The 24,180-nt window shown below is 45.1% G+C and overlaps 1 protein-coding gene across 8 annotated transcripts in view; it reads right to left on the bottom strand.

Moving 5' to 3' along the window:
- SLC4A4 (solute carrier family 4 member 4) overlaps positions 1–24,180 on the bottom strand; it is a 739,594-nt gene that overhangs the window by 205,120 nt on the left and 510,294 nt on the right. For 4 of the 8 annotated variants that reach the window (XM_085641000.1, XM_085641004.1, XM_085641006.1 and 1 more), the window contains exons 5-6: positions 12,856–13,016; positions 7,505–7,657 (exon numbers count right to left, since the gene is read on the bottom strand). In XM_085641000.1, the coding sequence (XP_085497126.1) occupies positions 7,505–7,657; positions 12,856–13,016 (314 nt within the window). Of the gene's footprint in view, positions 1–7,477; positions 7,658–12,855; positions 13,017–24,180 lie in introns of all 8 variants that reach the window. The other 4 variants (XM_085640999.1, XM_085641002.1, XM_085641005.1 and 1 more) reach the window with 1 other exon arrangement.

The following is a 24,180-nucleotide window of genomic DNA, read 5'->3' as shown; positions in this document are numbered from 1 at the left end:
GCTTTCAATTGTCCTGCTGCACTGACTTTTCTACCTCGGCATCTGTCAATCTTAATCTGTCACCATTCACTAATCCCCTCTCTTGCTTCTCTTCCTGGTCCCTCTGCCTTTCCTGCTCCTCTTTTATCAATCTGATCCACCTATCTGCTTGAATCAGTCTCCCAAGTTGTCTCCCATTCTATCCACTCACACCCTTTCTCTTGGACCCAGGTGCCTCTGGAGAATTCTAATGAGGGTGTACAATAATAAAAATTACTGTACATAATCTTAATTCCAAATTTGCAAGTGAAAGCCTTAATGTTGTAATCCATGTGCTAATTACAAATCTGTATTAATCATTAAGTTTAGAGAAATTGGATTTCATCCATTAAAATATGGAACATGGCAAACTAGGGCGAATTGGAATGTTAAGGTAATCACCCAAAAACATTAACATTGAGTAGTGTTAACGATGTATATTTTCCTGACCACCAATGTGCTTGGGATCTTTAGTCTTCATTACACCACGGCCTTGCATTAACTCCTTGGCAACACCATAGTCTCAATGGAATCCTTCCTTTCACCCCTCTCAGTTACAAAAGCCCCTTTACTTTGTGAACATCGTATTATCTTCTCACTGCTCCTATCACCTTCCTTGTGTTATTTTAATCTAAAAATGCTATGCTAAACTCTAGTATTGCACTGTACATTTCTAGAGAAAACAAATCTCAGTATCTGGGAGTGTATTCAGGAAAAGTTCAGCATGAACAGCAGAAAGGATCAGCATTTTTGATGACCTTACAGGATGTTAAACAAGCACTGTAGACATCCCTTCTTCATTGATGGACTATTTGTCTCAAGTAAACTCTGACCCCCAGACACTTGATCTAGTGTATACTCCTCCACTGAAGGAACAGCTACACTTCAGTGCTTGGTGCTAGTCTGATTGTCTTTAATCATTATCGCAAAATCTGGCCTTGTCCTTCTTCAGCACCCCCTTAACGATGCTTCATGGAGGATTCTCATTTGTTTTTCTGTTCATCTCTAGGACTCAATTTCTCTCTTCATAGTAGAAACCCTTTAGCGAATGGTCAAATGGATCCTTCCAAATGGAAGATGAAATGTATATTTTTGTCCCTACTCTTCCATGTTTCCCAAATGTAACCCCATCCCCAACACTAATAGTTTTCACTTTGCTTGCACCATGCCCTGATTCCAGTTTGAGGCATGATGAGCACTGCGAATCCAAAATGGTTGTTTCCACAAGTTTCATAATGATAAAATGTGTTCCTACTGAATTTCTATCTTCGCATTCGATGATACTTCAAAACCAGAAACCTATTGCTTTTTTATTTACTTTTGCATGCTTATATTGTAGCCTTAGAGCCCACCGTAGCAGGCTCTACCAGCCATTAAAGGCCCATTCCAGCATTAAAGGTCCAAGCTGAAGGCTCGGGCCTTTAACAAAGGAGCGGGCCTTTATTGGCCGGTACAGACCGCTACGGAGGTCTCTAAGGCTTTTAGAACATTCCGCCCCTAGAGGGCAGAATGTTTTAATTTGTAAAACAAAGGCCTCAATGAGCCTGAGGGGTTTACAACCCCTTGGGCTCCGTGAGGCCTTTGTTAAACATTGGAATGTTGATGCTCCAGGCTTCTACAGACCCTTAGAAGCCCGGAGCACTCCATTGTTTTCAATGGAGCACTCAACATTCCAATGTTCTAATAAGCTATGAACACTATCCATCACTATCATTTACTCTTACCCTGATTTCTGATAATGGGTACTAACATGTTCTCATTTAAAGTATTACGGTTTTCTCACAGAACTGTTTATATATTGTATCACCAGCCTTTTTATCCCACTGATTCCTAACTTCAATTTCTCATGAAGGTAATAACTGAATTCTGTGATGTTGTTTTAAGGCCACAAAGTTTTCTGACCCTAGAAATATGGGAAACACAAGAGGTAAATAGATATCAACAATTGTTTATAAACAAGTGGCTCAATATGGTAAAGAGGGATATAGATATGAGATGGGGCAGCCCGACACCGGCAACTTTAGAATTGACTTGCTAAATTGGTGGTTGAGAGTTTTGTTTATCAAGAGAGAGGATGTACAAAAAAATGAAGAAGTTTGGGGATTATAGATGGAAAAGCATGGATTGGGACAAAGACAGACAAAACATATGATAAAATAAAAATGCAGGTTTTCGAATTAAACTGTTGTCACAATGGTAAATAAGACCTGATTGTTGAAGATATTGCACTAAGTTCACTGCACTGGCAGGAATGCCCAAGAAGGCAGTGACTGACTGCACTGGTATTCTACTGGAGTGAGGCCACCAACATCAGTTTGAGAAGAACGAAGAATATGTAAAGTACCACAACCCTCTTTAATTTGGGGGGGTTTGTGTCCAAGACAGAGAAAGAGACCAGACAATGTAGGATACATCAGAAAGTAAACACTCGATAGAATGTTTTGAAAAAAAGGTTCAGGGAAAACATGGATTGTAGTTCCAATGTTGTACAGAAAGAAAAATGCTAGCAATCGAGAGAAACCACTCCATTTGGTCACATCGTGTGAAAATATTTATGGAAACCTGGAACACCATCCAAAAACATACATAGAAATACTACAAATATTTATGGCTTTTTTAAATCATAACGGGTACCTCTGCTAAAAGCTGTTGAAATATCTTTGAGGTGCAGCATCAACTCTCTGCTGTGCCAGTATTTGCTGGATGTCCATTCAAGATTTTCAAGTTTACAATGTATTGCTCTATCACATCTTTCTTGTGTGCCCAAGCTAGATCAATTTGTTTTAGATTTTAACACAAAGTACTTCGCTAAAAACATAAAAATCTATAAAATATATATATAACTATCAAGGAACTTGCAATAATCTCAAATAATTAAAGCAATCAAATGAAAAATATTTTTTAATTAATCTTTTCAAAAGTAGCTTAAATAAGTGTTTTAAAATCTCATTAAAATGAAAGAATATTATTTTACATGTTTGACAATGATATGTTTTATTGATTATTGAGTGAAAAAGCAATTTGCTGAAACCTTATAAAAATCAGGGAATCTAATCTTATATTACCAAGCTATTTATGCCATTACGCATGTTCTCCTCAAAGCTCTTCTTTGGCACAAACTATTTTCTCACTCAGGTGGAATAAGATGTTCTTGTAAATTCCGTTTTGAACGACGATTCCATTGGGAATGGTATTCACAAAATAAATTATAAGGAAGCAGGAAGAGGAAAGTGCATTTGACCTCAGGTTTGGGCATGTCAGGACAAGGTTCCTCAAACATGGTGATCCATTGCATGATTGAACAGCTGACTGAGTGGATGCATTTATATAGCTCCCACCACCCTCAAAGGGTCTTTTGGCACTTATCTAAATGCTACCTAGCCACACAAGAGTACCAGTAAGGTAGCTGGGGCCTGACAATTCTGGACTTTACTCCATTACCATGATTTTGCTTTAGACTCAATTTACGTTGACTGCAAATTTTTTCCCTCAAATGTGTTGTCAATATTGTCTCGATCCATCAAATTCTTTAAGTGTCAAACCCTTTTCTAGCATCGATGTAGTGGTGGGTGGAAAATGCAATAAAAAATCAAAGTGCTTTAACCAGTTCGAAGGAAGAGCATTATCAGACTGCACGTTTGGAAATGAGTGTAAGAAATGTAGAACCGCTAACATTTTCAGACCAACAATGAGAATATTAATAATTAATCCGTAATTAATTAATAAATACCCGAGAAACCATCTCCTCCCAAATCTCACCTGGCTCGGGCACTATTTGAGTTGCACCTTTACATGACTCTAGCTTGTCCTATTTACACTAGCCTGTCCCTCTGACAGCTTGTGTGTAATCTGCAGACCGGCAGGCTCTATACTCTTACAACTGTTTTAGGGGTTAATCTAGTTGTGTTGCAATTCAATTTGTATTCATTTGAAATATGAGTAGCAGATGATGGCAGTGGCGCAGAAACAGCACCCATCGCCAATTACAGCAGATCGAATAAAAATAATTCTTATTATGTGCTCAATCATGCGGCGGCTCACGGAGGGCGCATGTCGTTGGGCCACGTAGACCTATCAGATGCGTCTCCCTGTGGAGCGGCTGAAAGAACTAAGAAAGTGGACACATCGTCACCAGTTAATAAAAATAATAGGTCTCTGTTCTAAGCTGCTCTTCCTGTTTTAGTCATAGCAGACGCATTTCTTAGCGGTCATCTATAGAGGTAGTGCACGCAGGGTGCTAAACTGCAAGTACACGGCTTGCACTACAGAAACTTTGCAATAGTGCATACAAACAGAGCAAATCAACCAGCACCATTGCTGTGGCTTGTGCAACAATGAGAGATACAACATCTGTTTACACGAGGCCAAAGCACGTACCAGGCAGATTTTATGCTTTTTCAGCATTAAAGGAAATTGAGGACCTACATTTCTTCTGCTTTTCAACTATGAATGAATCAACCACCTTTGAGGCACAATCAATGCAAAATCAGTTAGCTAAATCTTATTGTAAAAAAGAGGCTATTTCTGGACTAAGATGTAATTATTAAATCTTCCTAAATTATTTTATACGCAAAAAATGGCTTGAGCTGATCAATGGTCCACTTTTTCCATGTCTTTGCAATACAGATTTGCACTTTGATATGCATCTGTGCACATTTTCTGAAATATGGCCCTACGACTCGTACTGTAGAAAAGTGATGACAAGCAAGTCCATCCCCTTCATTCAGAGGAACATTCCCTGTGTAGAACCCTGCCATCAAACAGGAAAGTATCTGAGCGCAGTAGCAGGAACAGTCGCTTCAACCTCCAGAATTTTCTGTGGTATCATACATGTGACAAGACTGTCGGTTGCTGTGTAGTTTTGAAGCTCTTTAATGTCGTCACCACTTTTCTTCTTGTGTATCTCTCCTACTATGAACCTGAAGGAGTATGTAGCCATTACTTATACTTCAATGACTTACTATAATGGTGTGTACATTCTCCACCGCTCTTTCATTTATCATGTATGCAAATCCATCATGTGACCTTCCCATCACACTGTCATTCATCCCTATCAAATTGATGACGCCTATTTCATTGCCCATTGGTCCATACTATGTCACTCCACTGCCCTACGAATGTACTTAATGCACGCATGTTGAACGGACGATCGACTCCATCCGTAGGATTTGACTATTTTGAAAACCGGGTCCCACCAATAATACCAAAGGCTCACTAAGTGAGGCAGCCCTAACCACAATCAGCCTCATCAGCAAAGTGAGTCAATCAATTTGTGAAACAGCTCAGTGGTGTCACACATTCCCTACACTCAAACCTTACAAGAACTTACAATCTGTAGGAAAACCTTCTGTTACAATGACATTTACTGAGGATCACGACAAACACCTGCTTTATGGGAAATTTCACATAATAATTCTACTTGGGAATTTGTGTCAAACAGTTACATCCTCAGAGGGAATGTAAGATTTTGGAAGGCAAAATGAACAACAAAAGCATTAATGTCATATTCTTGACCGAAGGGGGAAATTATGAAATTTAGTGTGATATGTTTCACTGGTTAGTCCCACAGATTTCAGTCTCTTTTGCACCTTTCATTTGCAGTACTTTCTTTACAGTTAATTTAAAAATGGTTGCCATCCTATATCCATACAAAAATATATTAAAGAAATAAGAGCAACGCTCTATGTAAATGTAAATGTAAATTTGATACTTGTATAGCGCACTACTCACCCGCAAGGGTCTCAAGGGGCTTGTATGAATGCCGCTGTGGAACCCATCCTGGCTTTCCCTGTGAGGCGTCCACTTCTGGGCACCCCCAAGGTGGAGGCCAGGCATCCTTAGCATCATGGGGGCCGTTGTGGAGATTAAGCAAGCTATTGCCCAGAGTTGCAGAGTGGGACTCCATGATTGGAATAGGCACCGAGGCGAGAGTATCAGGTCTGTGGAATTTTTTTGAGCCCAAGACCCGCCGAGGCGGGGAATTGAACCCTGGTCCCGGGCTAGACCTCTGCATCAGGGTCTGCCGCTCTAATCATTGAGCCACACTTCTCCACTCTACTCTGCTGCGAATTATGGACAATCATGAACCACAGCACAGCTGTTCTCAGAAGCTGAATGACACAACAAGCAACACATCTTCTCCTGAGACATGGCAATCTGTTCCTGGGAATGCCTGCTTTCTGAAACAGTTTTTACAGTGCTACCATAAAGAGCCTTCTAACAAACAATGTGTGATACTCCTTGGTGCAAAGGCCATTGGTGTGTCTCACATGAACACTCGAGGATTGCAAACGATTGAGTTACACCAATTCACATATATTCACATACAATAATACAATACTATGTATATAGAGAAAGAGAGAGTGTGCATGTGTGTGTATGCGTGTGCATGTAAGAGTGCCCGTGCATGCATGCGTGTGTGAGTGTGTGTGCGTGGTCTAGAGTACATTCAATTCCCATGCTCTTTTTCCCAACATTTCTGTGCACTAAAGTGTTGCTTAGGTGGCCCAAAAAGGTCAGGCGTCATAGTAAATTTCACAGAATCAGGCATTGCGGAATTCTATTATTACATAGTGCACTTTTGCCGTCCTCCATAGTGAATTTTTCGATTTTGGGATGGAGCGAAATGCTATAATTCATTTTTGAGAGGGTAAGAATCAAGTGGCTGGCAGAAGTACAATAATGTTACTCCCATACCTCCAAGTCTTTTCAGAAAATCCCATTTCTCTCTTAGGAAAAATGAGGAGTAGTCTGCAAAACTGTCCATTTGATAATTGGAAATACAGTAAGGGAGACTTAGATCAGGGTAGAAAAAGACAATATTAGTGGACTCATGAATAATTTAAAAGTTTATAAACAAATCTGCAGAATACTCTTAATTTGTGAAAAGTGGTAAGTGGGATTTCCCACACACAACTGGGGGTGTGCAGAAAAACATTGTTGTGCTGTTCTATTGAACATGCAAATATTCTAGAGGTTTAGATATTCCAAGCAATACAATATCCACATGTGGTTTCAGCACATAAATATTCATAATTTTGTGAGTTAATAATGAACCAGTGGGTGGGCAGGTTGCTGCCCTTTTTGCGCGTAACTGGGTAGAGTGTCATTGTATATGAATTGAAATGCATGGCTTTAAATCAAAGTATGAGAAGCATTTCAACATAGAGAAGTAAATTATCCCTGCTCTGCAACTTAGCTGTCCTACCATCAGACAGTACTTCAGTCCTAGAGGCTGCTCTGAGGTGTCCAGCTCAGGTGCAAAGGATGTTCTTCCACAAAGTCCTAAAGCGTACGTAGCTTAGAAGTAAGGGCATAGGGTGACAGTCCCTTCCACCTGTAACAATCTAAACATTCTGCCATGAGATGGAGATGGACCATGGAAGTGACAAAGACAGTGAAAGAAAATGTTATAGCAGAGGCAAAAGGAAATGCCACAGACAGCAGATTCCTGCATTACCATTTTCGGGGGTGGTTAACATCCTACTTGCGCTGGAGACGGTCTTGCCGATGTCGGCCAGGGAGCGCAGATTGGATTTCTTGGTTTGGTGCCGGTGCTTCCTCAGCAGAGTATATGTCACCTTCTCCTTCATGTCCGATTTCAGCACGCCTAGCTCGATCTGGTTGTCAATAACGATCTCTGTTACGCAAGACAAAATCACAGATAAGTTACCTTTTGCAATGGGAATTTATTTGATTAATGCTAGCTCAGAGCTGTGGTTTCAACGCCTAGTGTTCCAGTTTTGACGAGTGTATATATTTGTATGCAATCAGACCCCCCCACAGATCATTGCTGTGTATTTAAAATAATTCAAGACTTACCTCCCACAATCTCTTTTATAAAAAGCCTTGCTGGTAATATTCATAATGATAAGACATTTCATTTCTATAGATCATGGAACATCTCAATTGTCTCACAAGGCCAGATTTAGAGTTTAGTGGTAACAAAAAATTCTTCCATTTCTGGAAGAAACTATATGTAACAGATAAGAAACCCTCAGCTTGATTCCCTACAATATAGTATTCTTATGATGGAGGAATTTAATGGATTCTACTTCATAAATAGAGTTTTTTCCCATAGGTTGGAGGATGATCAGTTACCACTGAACACTAAATATAGCCTTAGGGCTTGTAAGATTGGTGTTTTGTTCTACCAAAGGATAAATCATGAATGAATGCATGTGAATTGAAGCAGGATTGCATTGCCATCCAAACATTGCAAAAAATACCAGGGCCTGCAAGTGGTATGTCCATGTGGTCTAGCCGATCCAAGGGACGATGAGTAAATGTTCTGAAATAGTTTGATCTCATTACTTCACCTTGAAAACTATATTTCTTTTTGGCACTTCATCAGTAAAAAAGACCGTATACAATAATAACTGTACAACATTTTCCCTGAAATCTCATTTTGTCATTATGAAGACCACTAGTGATTAATCTAAACCAAAAAATGATCCACTTCAGAAGTCAGATGCCCTCAAGCTTTGACCAGGAGCACTGAGTTTAGGAATTATGTTTAGAAGTCAGTGCCTGACTGATGAAGAAAGTGGGAATGAATAAACCAGCATAGATTTGACCCCTAGACTGTCGAACCTTCAGCTACAAAATATTTAAAAACATAAATAATTAATAAATACAATCGAAACAAGCAACTTTACTGTTAAAATATATATATTCTTAGGATGCCACCCGGTCACTAAGGGAGGAGAACAAATGCTAAGAACAACATAAAGTTAGGTGACAAAAATACTGAAAACCTTCAACAAGTAGCCTTTGAGTTACATCCACTGACCTGTTTATGGGGACATGTATTTGAGAAAGAGCAGGAATATCCCTGATCGAATCCCAGCAGGAGCTGCCAGGACTGACGATCCAGGACAGACTGATTGCCATTGTTTACTTCTCATGCCAATAAAAGCCTCACACAGAGAAGACAGGTAAATACACATCACCAAGAATCACACAGGAAGAATTTGCTTCAACCATGGCTATTCCTCTGGCAATCCCGCATAACTGTGCACCAGGTAAGTGTGATTGGTTCCCATCTATCTTTTACTCTCAATGACTACAACTCTGATTTTAGTCCAGTTAGTAGCAAACAATCTGCACCATGAAGCATTACACATATACGTTACCAGATCAGGTGGTACCTGGGACAGATCTTCATAGATAGCCACCTCTGCCTGGATTTAACTTGTGGTAGAGCAAGTTAGATCTCCTGCACTATTGGGCATTCCTTCTAAGACACTCACGGGGACTTGTCGGTGGTAGCCAGCCAACAGAAGAATGTTGGTGGATGGCCACTTGCAGGCTCAGTTCCACCAGCACATACACATTTTTTTAGTGCAACACTTCCAGACACACTGAGCTATCCCTTTTGCAAAGGACTCCTATTTGATGATTTTGAGTTTGGTCTCTCTCTATCTGGAAACTGAACCAACAACTGTTTTGCTGGCATTGTTTTACTGCTGCAAACATCTAAGACTCTTCTATCATGAAGCTTTCTCTATATGATTTTCTAGTGTTGACCAGAAGAGAGATGAGAGTCGGTCTGATAAAATATGGGCGCAGGGTCAAGACTGATTTGCATATAGCTGGGTCCAAACTGGAATTGCATGGTGAGCACAAAAATGAAGGATTTAGGCCCACATTGCTGTACTGGGGTGAATGAATGACATTGTTCTGCATTCTGTCCCCATCAATTGTTCTTTTTTGCATAAGTGTTAAAGAAGGCAACTGAGAAAATAAGGAATAAAGAGACGTGTGGGGGGGAGGAGTCAACAGTGGAACGAATTGGCTACCATGATGGGTGAGGAAGGTCAGGGGCATACCCATGCTAAAGCAAAGCGCCAGGAATTCACTGGTGGGACATCATCAGCTGTGTGCGTGCAGCCGTGAACTTCCCACAACGAAAGCAGCTACCGGAATCAACCCACATTTGCTCAACTTAGTTGTACACAAACAAGAATAGAAGAAATATATCACCCCTCATTGTTTGCAAAGAAACTCTGGAGTCAATCACAAAAAAAAAAAAGTGAGCGCCAGATGGGATAAGAAGTGTATCGCTGAAGTAAACATTGGCTGGTGGCAATCCTAAACTCACAGGGTGGAGTCTTTGAGTTACAAGTGTTGCCCTAGCTTGCCTCCGCCCCGCGTATGTTGAATCGCCTGGCCCTAAGGGTCATACGCTTTCCCTCAGCCGTTGTTTGGAATGACTGGAAGCACTGGGGGTGCTTGAAGGGCAGGAGCCAGGCCTCCTCGCACAACTGAAGGCTCTCCCATAGATGTATGCAGTCCAGTGGGCCGTGCCAATGGCCTTGAAACAATCCTTCTCTGGTCTTTATGCCGTTCTGACTACAAAGTGCACTACTTAGACGTCACATAGGGGTCGCCGGGGGTTGCAGCTGCTACTCCTGGTTTGCCTCTTGGCACCTCTGCTACCCTTGGCCTCAGCTGCCTATGAAGGCAGTAGCAGGAACAGAACATAAACGAGGCTCTGGAGCCCAGCTTGCCTTCTGTAGCATAATGCTCCTTGCAGAAAAACATGAGGCTGTCGAGGGGCTCTGATTGGACAAGGGGGGCAATACTACGATGTCATCTGGGACAAACAATGTTTGATGTAAATGTAAATGTACTTGTATAGCGCACAGCTACCCCGTTTCGGGGATTCCCGGCGCTGTACTCATACCACTAGGGAACCCTTCCTGGCTTTTTCCCTGTGAAAGGTCCACTCCTGGGCATCCCCAGGGTGAAGCCAGGCATCCCAGCGCTGTTGGGGCCGTTGTGGAGATTAAGCAAGCTATTGCCCAGAGTTGCAGCGTGGGACCCATGATTAGAATAGGCACTGAGGTGAGAATATCCGGTCCGCGGAATTTTTAGCCTGAGACCTTGCTGCGACGGGAATCGAACCCTGGTCCCGGACCAGTGCTCTGCATCGAGGTCTGCCGCTCTAACCATTGAGCCACACTTCTCCACCATGATGTCACTTATGTTACCCCTGTCCTTTTCGGTAAATGGGCACTCACAACTCACTGCTTACAAGGTCTGTACCTCACACTCACCTCCAGTGAGTGCGGGCGGATCACAGCACCACCACGTACCAAGAGTCAAGCAAGTCATGTCCTAGGACGCCCCCTCCTGACATCTCATTATTCACTGCAATGCCCACTCTGATCCCACACACTAAGAGATCTTATAATCAAGCAAGCTTATGAAGTGATCAGGGTGTAAAATAAATATATTACAGCATGACGATTGGCATATAGCACTAAAGTGTGTCATTAGGTGCACAACAAAGTTATGGGCAAAACCTGAAATAACATTCTGGGTGGTTTGTATTTCTTTTCTAGTCTGGAGCATGCAACAATGTCCTCTGTTTACCATAAAGTATCAATAATCAATGCACTGTTGATCAACAAGCTAAAAGTACTACAACAGCCTATTCTGCACCTTGCCTTTCCCTTTTTGAACATCCACACCATAACATTTTCACAGCTCAAATTAATTTCATATTTCCCTAGACTAACTCACCACTACTCCTTTTTCTGGTTCCGAAGTAGCGTGCTACTCGGCGAAAAGCGCTTCAACACCTCATCAGGGGGAGCAAGCGCTATATAAATGCAAACCTCTTCCTCTTCTATCCCTCCACTATCCTTCTCAATCCATATAAAAGACTAACATATCCCCGACTCTAATTAATTTCATATTTTACTATACTAATTCAGACACTAATCCTTTTTGGGTTCCGGAGTAGCGGGCTACTCGCCGCAAAAGCGATTTGGCGCCTCGTCAGTGGTAGTAAGCGCTATACAAATACAATACAATGCAATACAATTATCTTCATTTGCATGAGGTAAGAATGATCAGAACGTGGGTGTAAATAACACGGGGCACGTTGGGGCACGTGTGCAATGCCCTGTATACCCCAGCTGCTGGGCCTCTCGCAGGAGGGCTCGGAGAGCTCACTTGCCTCACGGTGGTGCTAGTGGAGGCAGGTTTAAAACTAATAAACACACTTTGTAAGAAAGCCAATCGCTAAATGCTGAGATCCTCAAAATCACTCAACATTTTTCTTGGGAAAACTGTTTGGTAAATAACTGTTTACCTGAGATTGCTGACTAATAGATAAATCATTACTCCTTGAGGAACGAGGGTCAGAAAACATGCTTATTAATGTTTAACGCATATGAGCACCTGGGTGCAAGCAAAGGCATAAAACACTCATCCACTCTGGCCCAGCTGCTCACATCTGGAACCCAAGCCAGCTCACTAGAACGGGGCAGCTGACGCCGAACATGCTGTGCACAGAGGGGGAAGCAGGCAGAGCAAACCCACTGCCGCTGGTAAACAAGCACAGGCATGAGGCGCCAAGGTCAAAGCACAGGCCCACCAGAGCAGGGCCACGTCATGCAAGGCCAAGGCAGCTCTGGGGCAGGGAGCCAAAGCTGCTTTTATCAGGTTGGGCCCTCACACTCCCTTAAAAACAATGCAATTTTAGGGGCTGTAGTTAAAATTTAGGCCCGCTTTAAAAAAAAAAATGTCTTTATTGATTTTGTACAAACCAAAGATAAGCGGACAATGAGTCAGTGCGATAACAGCCGTTGTGTGCGAGACAATAATATAAAACATGGCCCTCTATTCAACTGTTAGGTAGAGAAGCCTTAACATAGCATTGCGTAGTCTACTGTGGGCTGTGTCCCAGAGAAAACTAGGTAGAGTATCTTAGTCTAACTATATGATGTTCTCTGGCATCCTCCTAGCTAATGTCTTTCTTCTGAGGTTTAAGAGCTAACCCAAAACAGTGCATAGTGAAAAACGACATCGAAGCTGTGCGCTCACCAACTATCTGCGGAAGGGTGGTGGCCTCCAGGTCCAGCAGGATCGTCCCTTTCTCGATGCACGTCCTGAGTTCGAACAAGCTGTGCAAGGACAGGGTGGCAACGTGAGGTTTGCTCCATCGCTCTCCGCCTTGTTCCACCTTCTCCTCAAACTTTATCCACCTGGAGAGAGGAAAGAGGGAATAACTGAGCATGTCACAAGTCACCCATGAAGCGAAAACAAGGTTCAATATTTCTATACGTGAGCAAAAACTAATGCCCTCTCTAAGGTCACATAACACCTCCCGCTCTTCAAATTCTCCAAAGCAGCGCACAGCACATTAGGAGAAGCATGCACTTCAGAGATCTCTTTGCATAATCGACTTCTGCAATTTGCTCACTCTTGAACTTGCGCTTGTGCAAAATGCTGCGTGTGCAAGAGACATCTACTTTATTGAATCGTCAAGCGACAGTGAAGCAGATGCTGCTCGTGCAAGCGCTTCCTCTGGTATCTTGGACTTCGATGCCTAGGTGGTCATCACCCCCCGCCCTCGACCACCCTATGCCAGTCCCTCAGCAGACACATTGCTAAAGGAGATCAGAAGTGATGCTCACCACAATACTGTGTAGAATTCAGCCAGCCATTAACATTTATCATAACAAAGTGGCTAGAGATTAAAGCTGAGTGTCTGCACAGATAGTTAAGTAGCCATTGCATACATTGTGCAGTCTCACATGTCTGGACATCTGTCTGAAGGTCTGCTAAGCCCTTATTGAAATATTCCCCAACGTGCAGCCTAGACAAATTGCGCAGATATACTATGCATCAACTGAAAGGTCTTGGGGAGAACTGTCTGGGAAACCAGTCCAAATCCATTTATGCGGTACCATTATTGAAATGACATCGGCTTTATGTCTGCTTCGTTTGAAGATTGTGGTTTGGGGCACTTATGGCGAAAGGGAAAAACAATGAGCAGCAGGCGGCCATTAAAACAGGTAGGCGGACATTTTGTAAGCACTGGTCTTTAAAACATACTTAGCGGCATTAGGACCCAGAAGGCACACCCAGCCTGCCTGTTCCCTACTCTCTGACCAATGACCCTATAACCATAGTTGGCAACATTTGAAAACAAATTCCTAGACGCTTTGTGGCACAGGGCTACTGCAGATAAAACGTTCTTGTTTGCATACCTGTGTGTAATAAAGAGGAACGGTTTCTGCAACAATATTACCCGGGAGAGTCTCCACCTTGCCAGGACTGTCCCTGCAAAAACGGGACAGTGGGCAACTATGCCCTAGACAAGTAAAAACCCTTGTTTACAGCATGGTGGTAACTCCGCCATTCTGGCGGACTGGGATTAGCACTCACTTCTTCTGCATCTGTTTATAAAACGTTCTGTGCCACTACCCCATAGGAGTACTTCCCCATATGCAGCAGAAACACATGTGGTAAATCTGCCAGGTAAGAGGTGCACCACCAATACCTACCAAGCACTGGCAAAGCCAATAGGTTTCATTCTTGCATTTGAGAGCTGACCAAAGCACAAAAAATGCATCCAATGGTGCAAACACTTGTGTATATAATGCATAGATAAGATAACGACATTAGGGCTGATTATGAGTTTGGGGGACAGGGAACTCTGCCACAAATGCCACAAAACTGTCAGTCCATCCACTCTATTTTGAGTTGGATGGACCCTCAGCAACCACAAGAACAGCCTGACACAGCCTACAGGCCACCGGTGTAAAAACATCAGCCTGCCCTCCCTATAAAGGGTTGACGGTATAACGTTTTTTTCTGTTCAGGACAATCAAGGAAAACCTGGGGGTCCCAAACAGAACAAAAATACTAATAATCAACACAACCTTGAAGAAAACCTCCAAGGGTGTCAAAGTCATTTATATTTTGTTTTTCAAAAACAAACTCCATCCTCTGGAGTTTGTTTTTCAAAAACAAAAATGTTTTGTGAGCAGAAAACTGAAACTTGGCAGCTGCTCCTCAACCTTCCTTTTGCTTCACAGGAGTTGACATGGCGGCAGTTCCTGTGAAGGCACAGACACCACCGCAGGGCCAGCAGTGATCCTAAAATATGGGGGGCATAGTCTGTCAGCGCGTCAGACGTAATGTCCTCAACTACCCTACTGGATGGTGGGCCTAAATCAGGCTCTAAATGTGTTTTCAAGTGTAAAATAGTCCCTCGTGAATTTCAATGGAAGCAGAAGGATACACCCAAACAGCCAATAGAAAGACAGTGAGCCTAACATACTCCCATGAACTGATACAAAATGTGAATGACAATGTGTCATGCCAATGGAAAAAGGCTGCCGAGCCAAGGAAGCCAATGGGTGAAGGAAGCTGAAGGAAAGCCCCCTCCTAAGTTGTATAAAATACAATATGTTCGCCTGAATGGCACAAGCAACATTACACATTAAACCTAAAGGCTGACAGTTATGCACGATGAACATGCCACCACCCACAATCATTCAATAGATACCTTCCACCCTTAATGCCGTCAACAGAAAGAACAAAAATCACTAAAATGGGCATGTTGGTGACAGGAAATATCACCGTGACTGTTCTATACTTGTGCCTCCATGGAAAGGTGGCTTTGTGACATGTGACATGTTTAACATACCACCATGATCTCCACAGCTATAGGTCACGAAAGCATGCCACATCTCAATAAGCATCATTTTGTCATACAATGCCCATCAAATTGGGCCAATAAAGGTTATTGCAATGTCAATGCAGAAGCTTTTGATTAAATATGGAGCACAAAAAGTCTAGTATTTGTTAGTTTTTTCCAGATGTGTCCAGCCGCGCCCGTGCAGGAAAGAGCAGTAGGGCCGGGTGGGGGTGCGATTTTGACGGACATTGCCGTAAATAAATAAGCGATCCGTGACCTTCTGGTAGGTCGCTTTCCCCCCTGCTGCAGCTCCGCCTGCACGCCCGCTGTCGCCGCTGCCGCCGGAGAAGTCGAGGCCCTCCACCACCCGCAGGCTTCCACCTGCGCCTCATCCCTGGTGGCCAGTGGTGGCCTTAGGTTCGTTTCATTTCCCTTGTGCTGTCTCTTTGCCTTTTTGCCTCTGTGACCCTGATTTGTGCCTGTAACTGCCCGTGCCCCCTGCCCCCTGTTCGCCGCTCTGCTCTGTGCCATTTCCCTTGTGCTGTTCCTTTGCTTTTTGCCGCTGTGACCCTGATTTTGTGCCTGCGACTGTCTGTGCCCCCTGCCCCTCGCTCGCCGCTCCGCTTCTGTGCCCCCTTTTTATTTCTGTACCACCTCGCCATCCGCGTGCTCAATTTGTACCTGTGACCTTGTTTTGTGCCCCCTTTTTATTTCTGTACCACCTCGCCGTCCGCGTGCTTAATTTGTGCCTGTGACCCTGTTTTGTGCCCCATTTATCTTCTGTATCGCCGTCGAACTCTGGGACCTACTCGACACTACATCTCCGGACGTCACCTTCCTGACCGAAACCTGGATGAACGAAACCTCTGCGCCTGACATCGCCATAGCCATCCCAGACGGGTACAAGATCATCCGCAGAGACCACGTAAACAGAGCCGGAGGAGGTATCGCCATCGTTCACAAAAACACCATCAAGATCTCTACAAACACCAACGACACCCTCAGCACCGCCGAACACATGCACTTCCAGATCCACACGGACCCCAAGACCACCCAAAGAGGCACCCTCGTCTACAGACCACCAGGACCCCGGGCTCAATTCTGCGACTCCATCGCCGACCTCATCAGCTCACACGCACTGACCTCCACCAACTACATCCTCCTCGGAGACCTGAACTATCACCTGGAAAACAACAACGACAGCAACTCCTCCACCCTGATCGACAATCTCGCCAACCTCGGACTCAAACAGATCGTCACAACGCCGACCCACATCGCCGGCCACATACTTGACGCAATCTTCTCCTCAAGCCCCCACGTCACCTTCAGCCACGTCTCCGAACTCACCTGAACCGACCACCACTGCATCCATTTGTCCTTCCGAAAACCACTCACACCCCACCGCACCCTACAGACCCCCCGCCGCCGCTGGGGCAAAATCACTGAAGAACCACTCCAGACAAGCCTCGCACTCAACCCTCTGACGAACCCCACCAAGCCGGATGATGGTGCGCTCTCCCTCGAACGCTGGATGAACGACTGCGCCAACACCATCGCGCCTCTGAAAAACCCCACCAACAGAGGCACCAGCAGAAGAGTTAGCTGGTTCACCCCAGAACTCCTCGACTCCAAACGCACCTGCCGGAAACTGGAAAACACACGGAACAGGAACAAGACGCCAGACAGCCACACTGCCTACAAAGACGCCATCTGCAACCACCACCACCTCATCAGGACCGCCAAAAGGACCTCCTTCACAGACCGCCTTGACAACAATGCACACAACTGCAAGGAGCTCTTCACCATCGTGAAGGAACTCTCCAACCCCAGCTCCAACGCCAACGACATCCCACCATCACAAGCCCTGTGCGACTCACTCGCCAACTTCTTTCACCGGAAAATCACCAACATCCACGACAGCTTCAGACCCCGAACAACCCCTACCGACCACACCGCACCTAACCCACCGCACCCCACCACCCACGAAACCCTGACAACCTGGGCTAACGTGAGCATCGAGGACACAATCAAGACCATGGGATCTATCCACTACGGTTCCCCTTCAGACCCCCTCCCACACCACATCTTCAACAAAGCCAGCAAGTCCATCTCACCCCACCTGCACAAAATCATCAACCTCTCCTTCGAGACCGCCACCTTCCCTGAGAACTGGAAGCACGCAGAGATCAACGCCCTACTGAAGAAACCCAAAGCAGACCCGAGCGACCTCAAAAACTTCCGGCCCATCTCCTTGCTCCCGTTTCCAGCTAAGGTCATCGAGAAGATAGTAAACACCCAGCTCACGCGACACCTCGAAGACAACAACATCCTAGACCCATCACAATCAGGACTCCGCAGCAACCACAGCACCGAGAACGCCCTCATCGCCGCCACAGACGACATCAGGATCCTGCTAGACAACGGCGAGATGGCGGCCCTCATCCTCCTAGACCTCTCCGCCGCTTTCGACACCGTCTGCCACCGCACACTACGCACGCGCCTCCACGACGCAGGAATCCGAAACAAAGCCCTGGACTGGACCACCTCCTTCCTCTCCGGCAGAACTCAGAGAGTCTGCCTCCCCCCGTTCCGCTCCGAGGCCTTCAAGATCATCTGCGGCGTCCCACAGGGATCCTCACTCAGCCCGACGCTGTTCAACGTCTACATGGCACCACTAGCACGCATCGCCCGACAACACGACCTCAGCATAATCTCCTACGCCAACGACACTCAGCTGATCCTCTCCCTCACTGAGGACCCCCTCACCGCCAAATCCAACCTCCACCAGGGAATGAAGGCCGTCGCCAACTGGATGGAGGACAGCTGCCTCAAACTGAACACAGACAAGACAGAAATCCTCATCCTCTGGTCCAACCCCTTTGCATGGGACGACTCTTGGTGGCCCACGTCACCGGGGTTCCCCCCGGCCCCCACCGACCACGCACGCAACCTGGGAGTCATCCTTGACTCGAAACTCTCCATGACAAAACAAGTCAACGCAGTCTCCTCCACCTGTTTCAACACCCTCCGCATGCTCCGCAAGATCTTCAGATGGATCCCGACAAACACAAGGAAAACTGTCACCCAGGCCCTGGTCAGCAGCAGGCTCGACTACGGAAACGCCCTCTACGCCTGAACCTCGTCCAAGCTCATCAGCAGACTACAGAGAATCCAGAATGCCTCTGCACGCCTGATCCTCAACGTCCCGCGCCGCGACCACATCACCCCCCACCTGAGGAACCTGCACTGGCTCCCCGTCGACAAAAGAATCTCCTTTAAGCTCCTGATCCACGCACACAAAGCACTCCACAAAACCGGCCCAGCCTATCTCAACAGTCGACTCTCCTTCTACGTACCCAACAGGAAACTCCGCTCCGCTGACCACGACCTGGCCACGGTCCCACGCATCCGGAGAACTACTTCCGGAGGCAGATCCTTCTCCCATCGCGCCGCCAAGACCTGGAACACCCTCCCCCTCCACCTATGTCAAACCGAAGACCTGCTGACCTTCAGGAGACAACTCAAGACCTGGCTCTTCGACCAGTAACATCTCCCCCCCCCCAGCGCCTTGAAACCCACCCGGGTATGTAGTGCGCTTTACAAGTTACATGATTGATTGATTGATTGATTGATTGAATTTTCCCTCGTCGTAGGCTGTCGAAATCCCCCTACACCCGGTCCCACCACCCCACCGCTCTTACCTGCACGGGCCTCGGCTGGATGTTTTCTTGGGGCTGGCCATGTACGAGTGTTGATGAGGTGATAGATAGGTGCCATCATCCCGCCACTTGATTAAGGGTGAACGAAGTTAGTCTCTGGCCATAATGGAGCAAAAATGTTTCCTGTGTCACACACCGAGTCCAAAAGCTCTTTACTCTTTTAGAATAGATAGGTCTTAATTTGCGACTCAATGTGATTTGTTACAAACACGGGCATGGTGACCTGCAAGGGACCACAATCTCTATGTTTCCATTTCCTTAGGCGCGGCGAGCGCAAGGTTAGTGTTTTTAATTTATTTTTTATTTTACTTTCCCTTTGCTGCCACTGTCCACTTCTCCCCCAACCACCCCGCCCTGACCCACGGCTGTTACCTGTGCTGCCCGCGCCTGCATTTCCCAATGGATAACTTTTTTTAATTAACCCATAATATTTAAAGATACACCATACTGCATTAACAAAAAGCTTTGTCCATTTGAAAAAACATCTGAGGGAGCAGACAGTTGTCCAGCGGACAATTGCCTACTCCCCAAAGCAGCAAACACAATTACCAAAGGGAAAGGAGTTCCAAATTAACCCCTTACCTACCCTTTGCAAATCAGTTACCACCTCTTTTGAGTGTGAGTAACTGTTCAATGGTTTGCAATTGGAAATGCGACAGCAAACCACTGATACATTGCTTACCAAACCACTATTTGGAAGGAAAGCTCTTTTTACACCGCTTCTAAATTCTGATTCGTTATTAGTCACAAAACCAATTTTACGATTCGGAAAATCTTTACCAACTCATAAAATGGGGAAAAGGCATTTTGCAGTCACAAACCCAGTGAGTTTCTAAACAGCAAGGTTTACAATCACAAAGTCCTTTCATGCACCTGGCCTATGTTCTGCATCGCCATTAGAGCACACCCACCCTGCCACTGCACCCCATTCCAAGTGTCCTGAAGCATCTTGGGTTGCACACACTGTTGTGTTGAACACCTTTACAACCCACACAATGTTTGGCTCTGTAAAATTTAGAATGCCGTTTGATTGCAAGCATTGCCAACTTTGGGATAATGTCCACCATGTGATCCTGTCAGGTCAAGAGGATGAAGGGCCTTCAAGGGGCATGGACCTGGAGAGGGCAGGGGGACTTTGGAGCAACACAGTGCCAGAGCAACCATCAGCACCTTCCTCAACAGCAGAAACAACGGCATCTGAACCCACAGCCTATGTACTAGGGAAGCCACACAATCCTCAGAGAATGACTACAGTGCGGCAACTTCACAAAACGAGTCAGAACCAAAACCAACTCAGTGTAAGGGCGTCCTGCTCACCTTAGTGCGCACTGTGTGATAATGTCTTTTCATTGGATGGCCATGTGAAGAGTCCAAAACTGCGTGACACGGAGCGGCTCCATGACAGCTGACATGCTCTGCATCGTATATGGGGCAGTGGCCATAAAGGTACAGCTATAGAACTCCTTATATAGGGGAGAGACAGCTAGCTAAGACCTTCAGTCGGTGTAATAGGGGTATAGAGAACAAAACCAGACACAGCAGCCATAGTAACCCAGGAAGGAAGTGAGAGGACAAGCTTAGCAGCCAGTGTAACTGGAAAGAGGAGCTGAGGTTCTAGATCTGAAGTCAGTGGACTATGGTGATCAACCAGCGTAACAGAAGGTGAGGAGCAGGCTCTGCCGTCAGTGTAACACGAAGAGCTTAGAGGCCCGGAGCCAGTGATGAAGATGAAGAAGATAGACCAGACGCCGCAGCCACTTGCAGCCATTGTAACAGGTGAAAGAAGAGAGGCCAAGCTCCGTTGTGACTGAACGGAGAGGAGCAGAGAGGCTAGAGTCTGCGGTCATCATACTCAATGGAGAGGATAGATAGAGAATGGACTCAACGCAAAAATATAAAAATGATATGTTGAAATACTTAAAATTATAAAACTCAACAATTAGGATGGTGGGTTTTTAGACATGAGCGTGTAAATATAACACTATTTTAGATAAACATCGCGACAAGACCTAATACAAGAAAATCACAAACTTCAAAAAACGGACCATGTTTTCAAGGAAAACTAAATCCAGTCTCATGCGTTTGTTCTGCAACCCTCGTACCTTCAGTCAGTACACTTTGGACCTGATTTAGATCTCGGCGGATGACTTATTCCGTCACAACGCAAACAGATATCCCGTCTGCCGAAATATAAATCCTGTTATATGCTATGGGATTTATAGTTCGTCGGACGGGATATCCATCACTGTTGTGATGGAGTAACCCGTCCGCCGAGATATAAATAAGGCCCTTCGTCTGAATCAGGTGTATGGGCCCCAGAAGGCCCCTGGTGTCCCACTGTCACAGTATGATCTGGTAATCTGGCCAACTAGGCAAATTTGTTTCCTTTTACCAAGAAGACGAGTGCAATGTATTTAAGTCAAGCTAGATCGCCATGGCAATTGATGCAATGGCACCCTACAAAATCACGAACACGCCATACGGGGCTGGAGATACGATGGCTCTTTCTGAAGGCAAGTGTTGTAAGAATGCACATTTGTACAGTATGATAATGTAATATATTCAAATACATGAGATTAAACATGATTACTTACTTTTCTTCCCTTTCGCAATGTCTAGATACTAAGATGCAACCTGGGAAATCAGTGGTTACAAAAAGGATCTGGGAGTAGATGCTGGGTCTTGGAGGAAGGGCCATTTCTCTTTAGAGGCTGAATTGTGGCACTACCCTTCATACAAAGACTGGCACGCAAAACAGTGGATTGCAGCATCAGAGAGTAGAATAGCAAACGGGGTGCATCCAATGGAAACTAACAGACTATTCTGACTACTGCATGTGAAGCTATCTATCTGCTTGACATTTTAGGGTTTAAGCTTGCAGGGTCTCTAAAGCTGTACAAAGCAATGGATAAAATTGAGGTGGGTTGTATAGTACTGTTACATTGCTTCATACCACTTAAAAGTCTACAAAGCGCTTGGCATACATTGGACTCTTGGCATCCTTCGAAGTGTATGGTTGATAAGGTGCAGTGGTGGCCACCACAAACAAGAAGTGTTGGGGCAGGGGGAGGGTGTACGGGAAGGGGAGCACGGGAGAGGGAGCGTGGGGAGAGGAAGTTTAATAATAATTTTTTAAAAATTAAAGTTAAACTTACCTGCAGCTGCTGGCCACATCCCACGTTGCGCCTTGATGTTGGTACTTCCTTGTCCCAGCAGACACTGGGACTACGTCACTGACTCCCTGTGCAATCCCAGCGCTGCTCTCATACTATGAGAGCAGCGTGAGTATTGGCCTGAGTGGGCTAAAAAGCTTTTCTTCAGCCCAGCTGTCCAATGCAGCTGGGTTAGAGAAACCTAAGTGTGCATGTATGCTTGGCCGGCCTGAGACAGGTGCACTTAAAAGTGTACAAACACTCCTCCCTTTCCTCCCATGGCCTGGCCTGCCCCTGCCTACTGCACGCTGGCTCAGCCAGCTGCCGACAAATAAAATGATGAAAGTATATTGTTTTATTTTTCAAGTGCTGACTCTGAGCCAGTGGGGTGATGCTCCCCCGCCATTGTGGAGGAGCCGCCCCTGATAAGGTGTTGGATGTACATTGGTCTTTTTTTCAGGTGTTGGGTAAGATGAGTGAGGATCAAAGATGTGCTTCAAACATGATATAGCAAACATCGCTGTGAACAATCATGAGGCGCTGCAGAGAGTGTGAGGATATACGCGGGCCCTCTACTTGTGTTACCCAACAAACATCTTAGAATGCAGTGTTCACGTCTTCCATTAGCATTGTGCTAGGACTGCATTCCTCCTCCTTACAGAGTGCTCTTGTGTATTTGCCAGAGGATCATCCTTATCTCTGGATATGCAGTTTGTGGGAGGGTTTACTTGATAGGAAACTACAAGAACTCAGAAGGCTCTGCAAGACTTTTCTGCCTTGTCATCCCTGATCAATAGCTTTACGATTTAAAGTTTTAATGGGTTTAACAGTGCAATTTATTCCTCTCGTTAATATTCTTAAAGACCTCGTGGTAAGTGCATTATAAAAATGTTAAATACATTAACTTCATCCAGAAACTATGTCCTAGATTAGCTAAGGACTCTAATTACTTAGAGAAACTGCAGAGCGCTTGAGGGGGGGGGGGGGGGGCAGATGGCTGAAGTTGGTGGACATATTATAAATATCCTCACTCCCTACTGCTTTTGCTCGGATACATTCCTTAGTCCAAACTTCTCGATCCCCAAATGATGGAAGTTAGACGTTTAAAGAAAACTGTGTTGTCCTAAGACCTCTTGTTCTGATTCCAGATGAAGAAATATCTGGTCCTCCCATAGTAGAATCATGTCACAGTTAACTTCCTGTCTTAAAGAGAAATTAGATCCAAGACCGAGCAAATGCCAGAAGAGACACCATCTCTCCCTAAACGTTTCCCTAAACCTTCACATAATCCCTCCTGAGGCCCAGGATACCCAACAATCACCACTACTGACATCCAGCCCACCTAGAGAGTAAGCTCGTTGAATGAATACAAAGCAAAAGAAAGGAAAACAGATGGTTCACCCACTACCTCTGCTTAGTGAAACACAAAGGCACAGTGCTGTATGACACTGGTCCAAATCACAATTGCCAGACAACCGCACTGGATGCAAATGTCAACTATGAGGTTATAAGCTGACAAACACAAGGGCAAAAAAGGTTTGCTTTCAATCTCCCATAGTAAGAATAGGGAATTCAGTGACAGAATTGTTCTGGGGCTTCGAGGAACTAGCGGCTCCTGGTCCCATGTAGTGATCTCCTGGACCTCTTGCCATTCAACTGATCTCTGAAAACATTTTCTGCCATTAAAAACAAAACATTACTCCAAAAGCGAATATATTATTTGAAATGACACCTCACTTCCGGATTTTCAGAACCGATGCGACCAGCGCACCTAGTGAGTTCAGTCCAGTCCAAACACAAACAGGCACATACATCAACTTTTTTTGCGAGCGCAAACGGTTTGCTTCGC

Source organism: Triturus cristatus, chromosome 2_2, assembly GCF_964204655.1.
Source record: "Triturus cristatus chromosome 2_2, aTriCri1.1, whole genome shotgun sequence".
In the NCBI taxonomy this organism is placed as follows: domain Eukaryota; kingdom Metazoa; phylum Chordata; class Amphibia; order Caudata; family Salamandridae; genus Triturus; species Triturus cristatus.
This window is presented reverse-complemented; position numbering and strand designations above follow the sequence as displayed.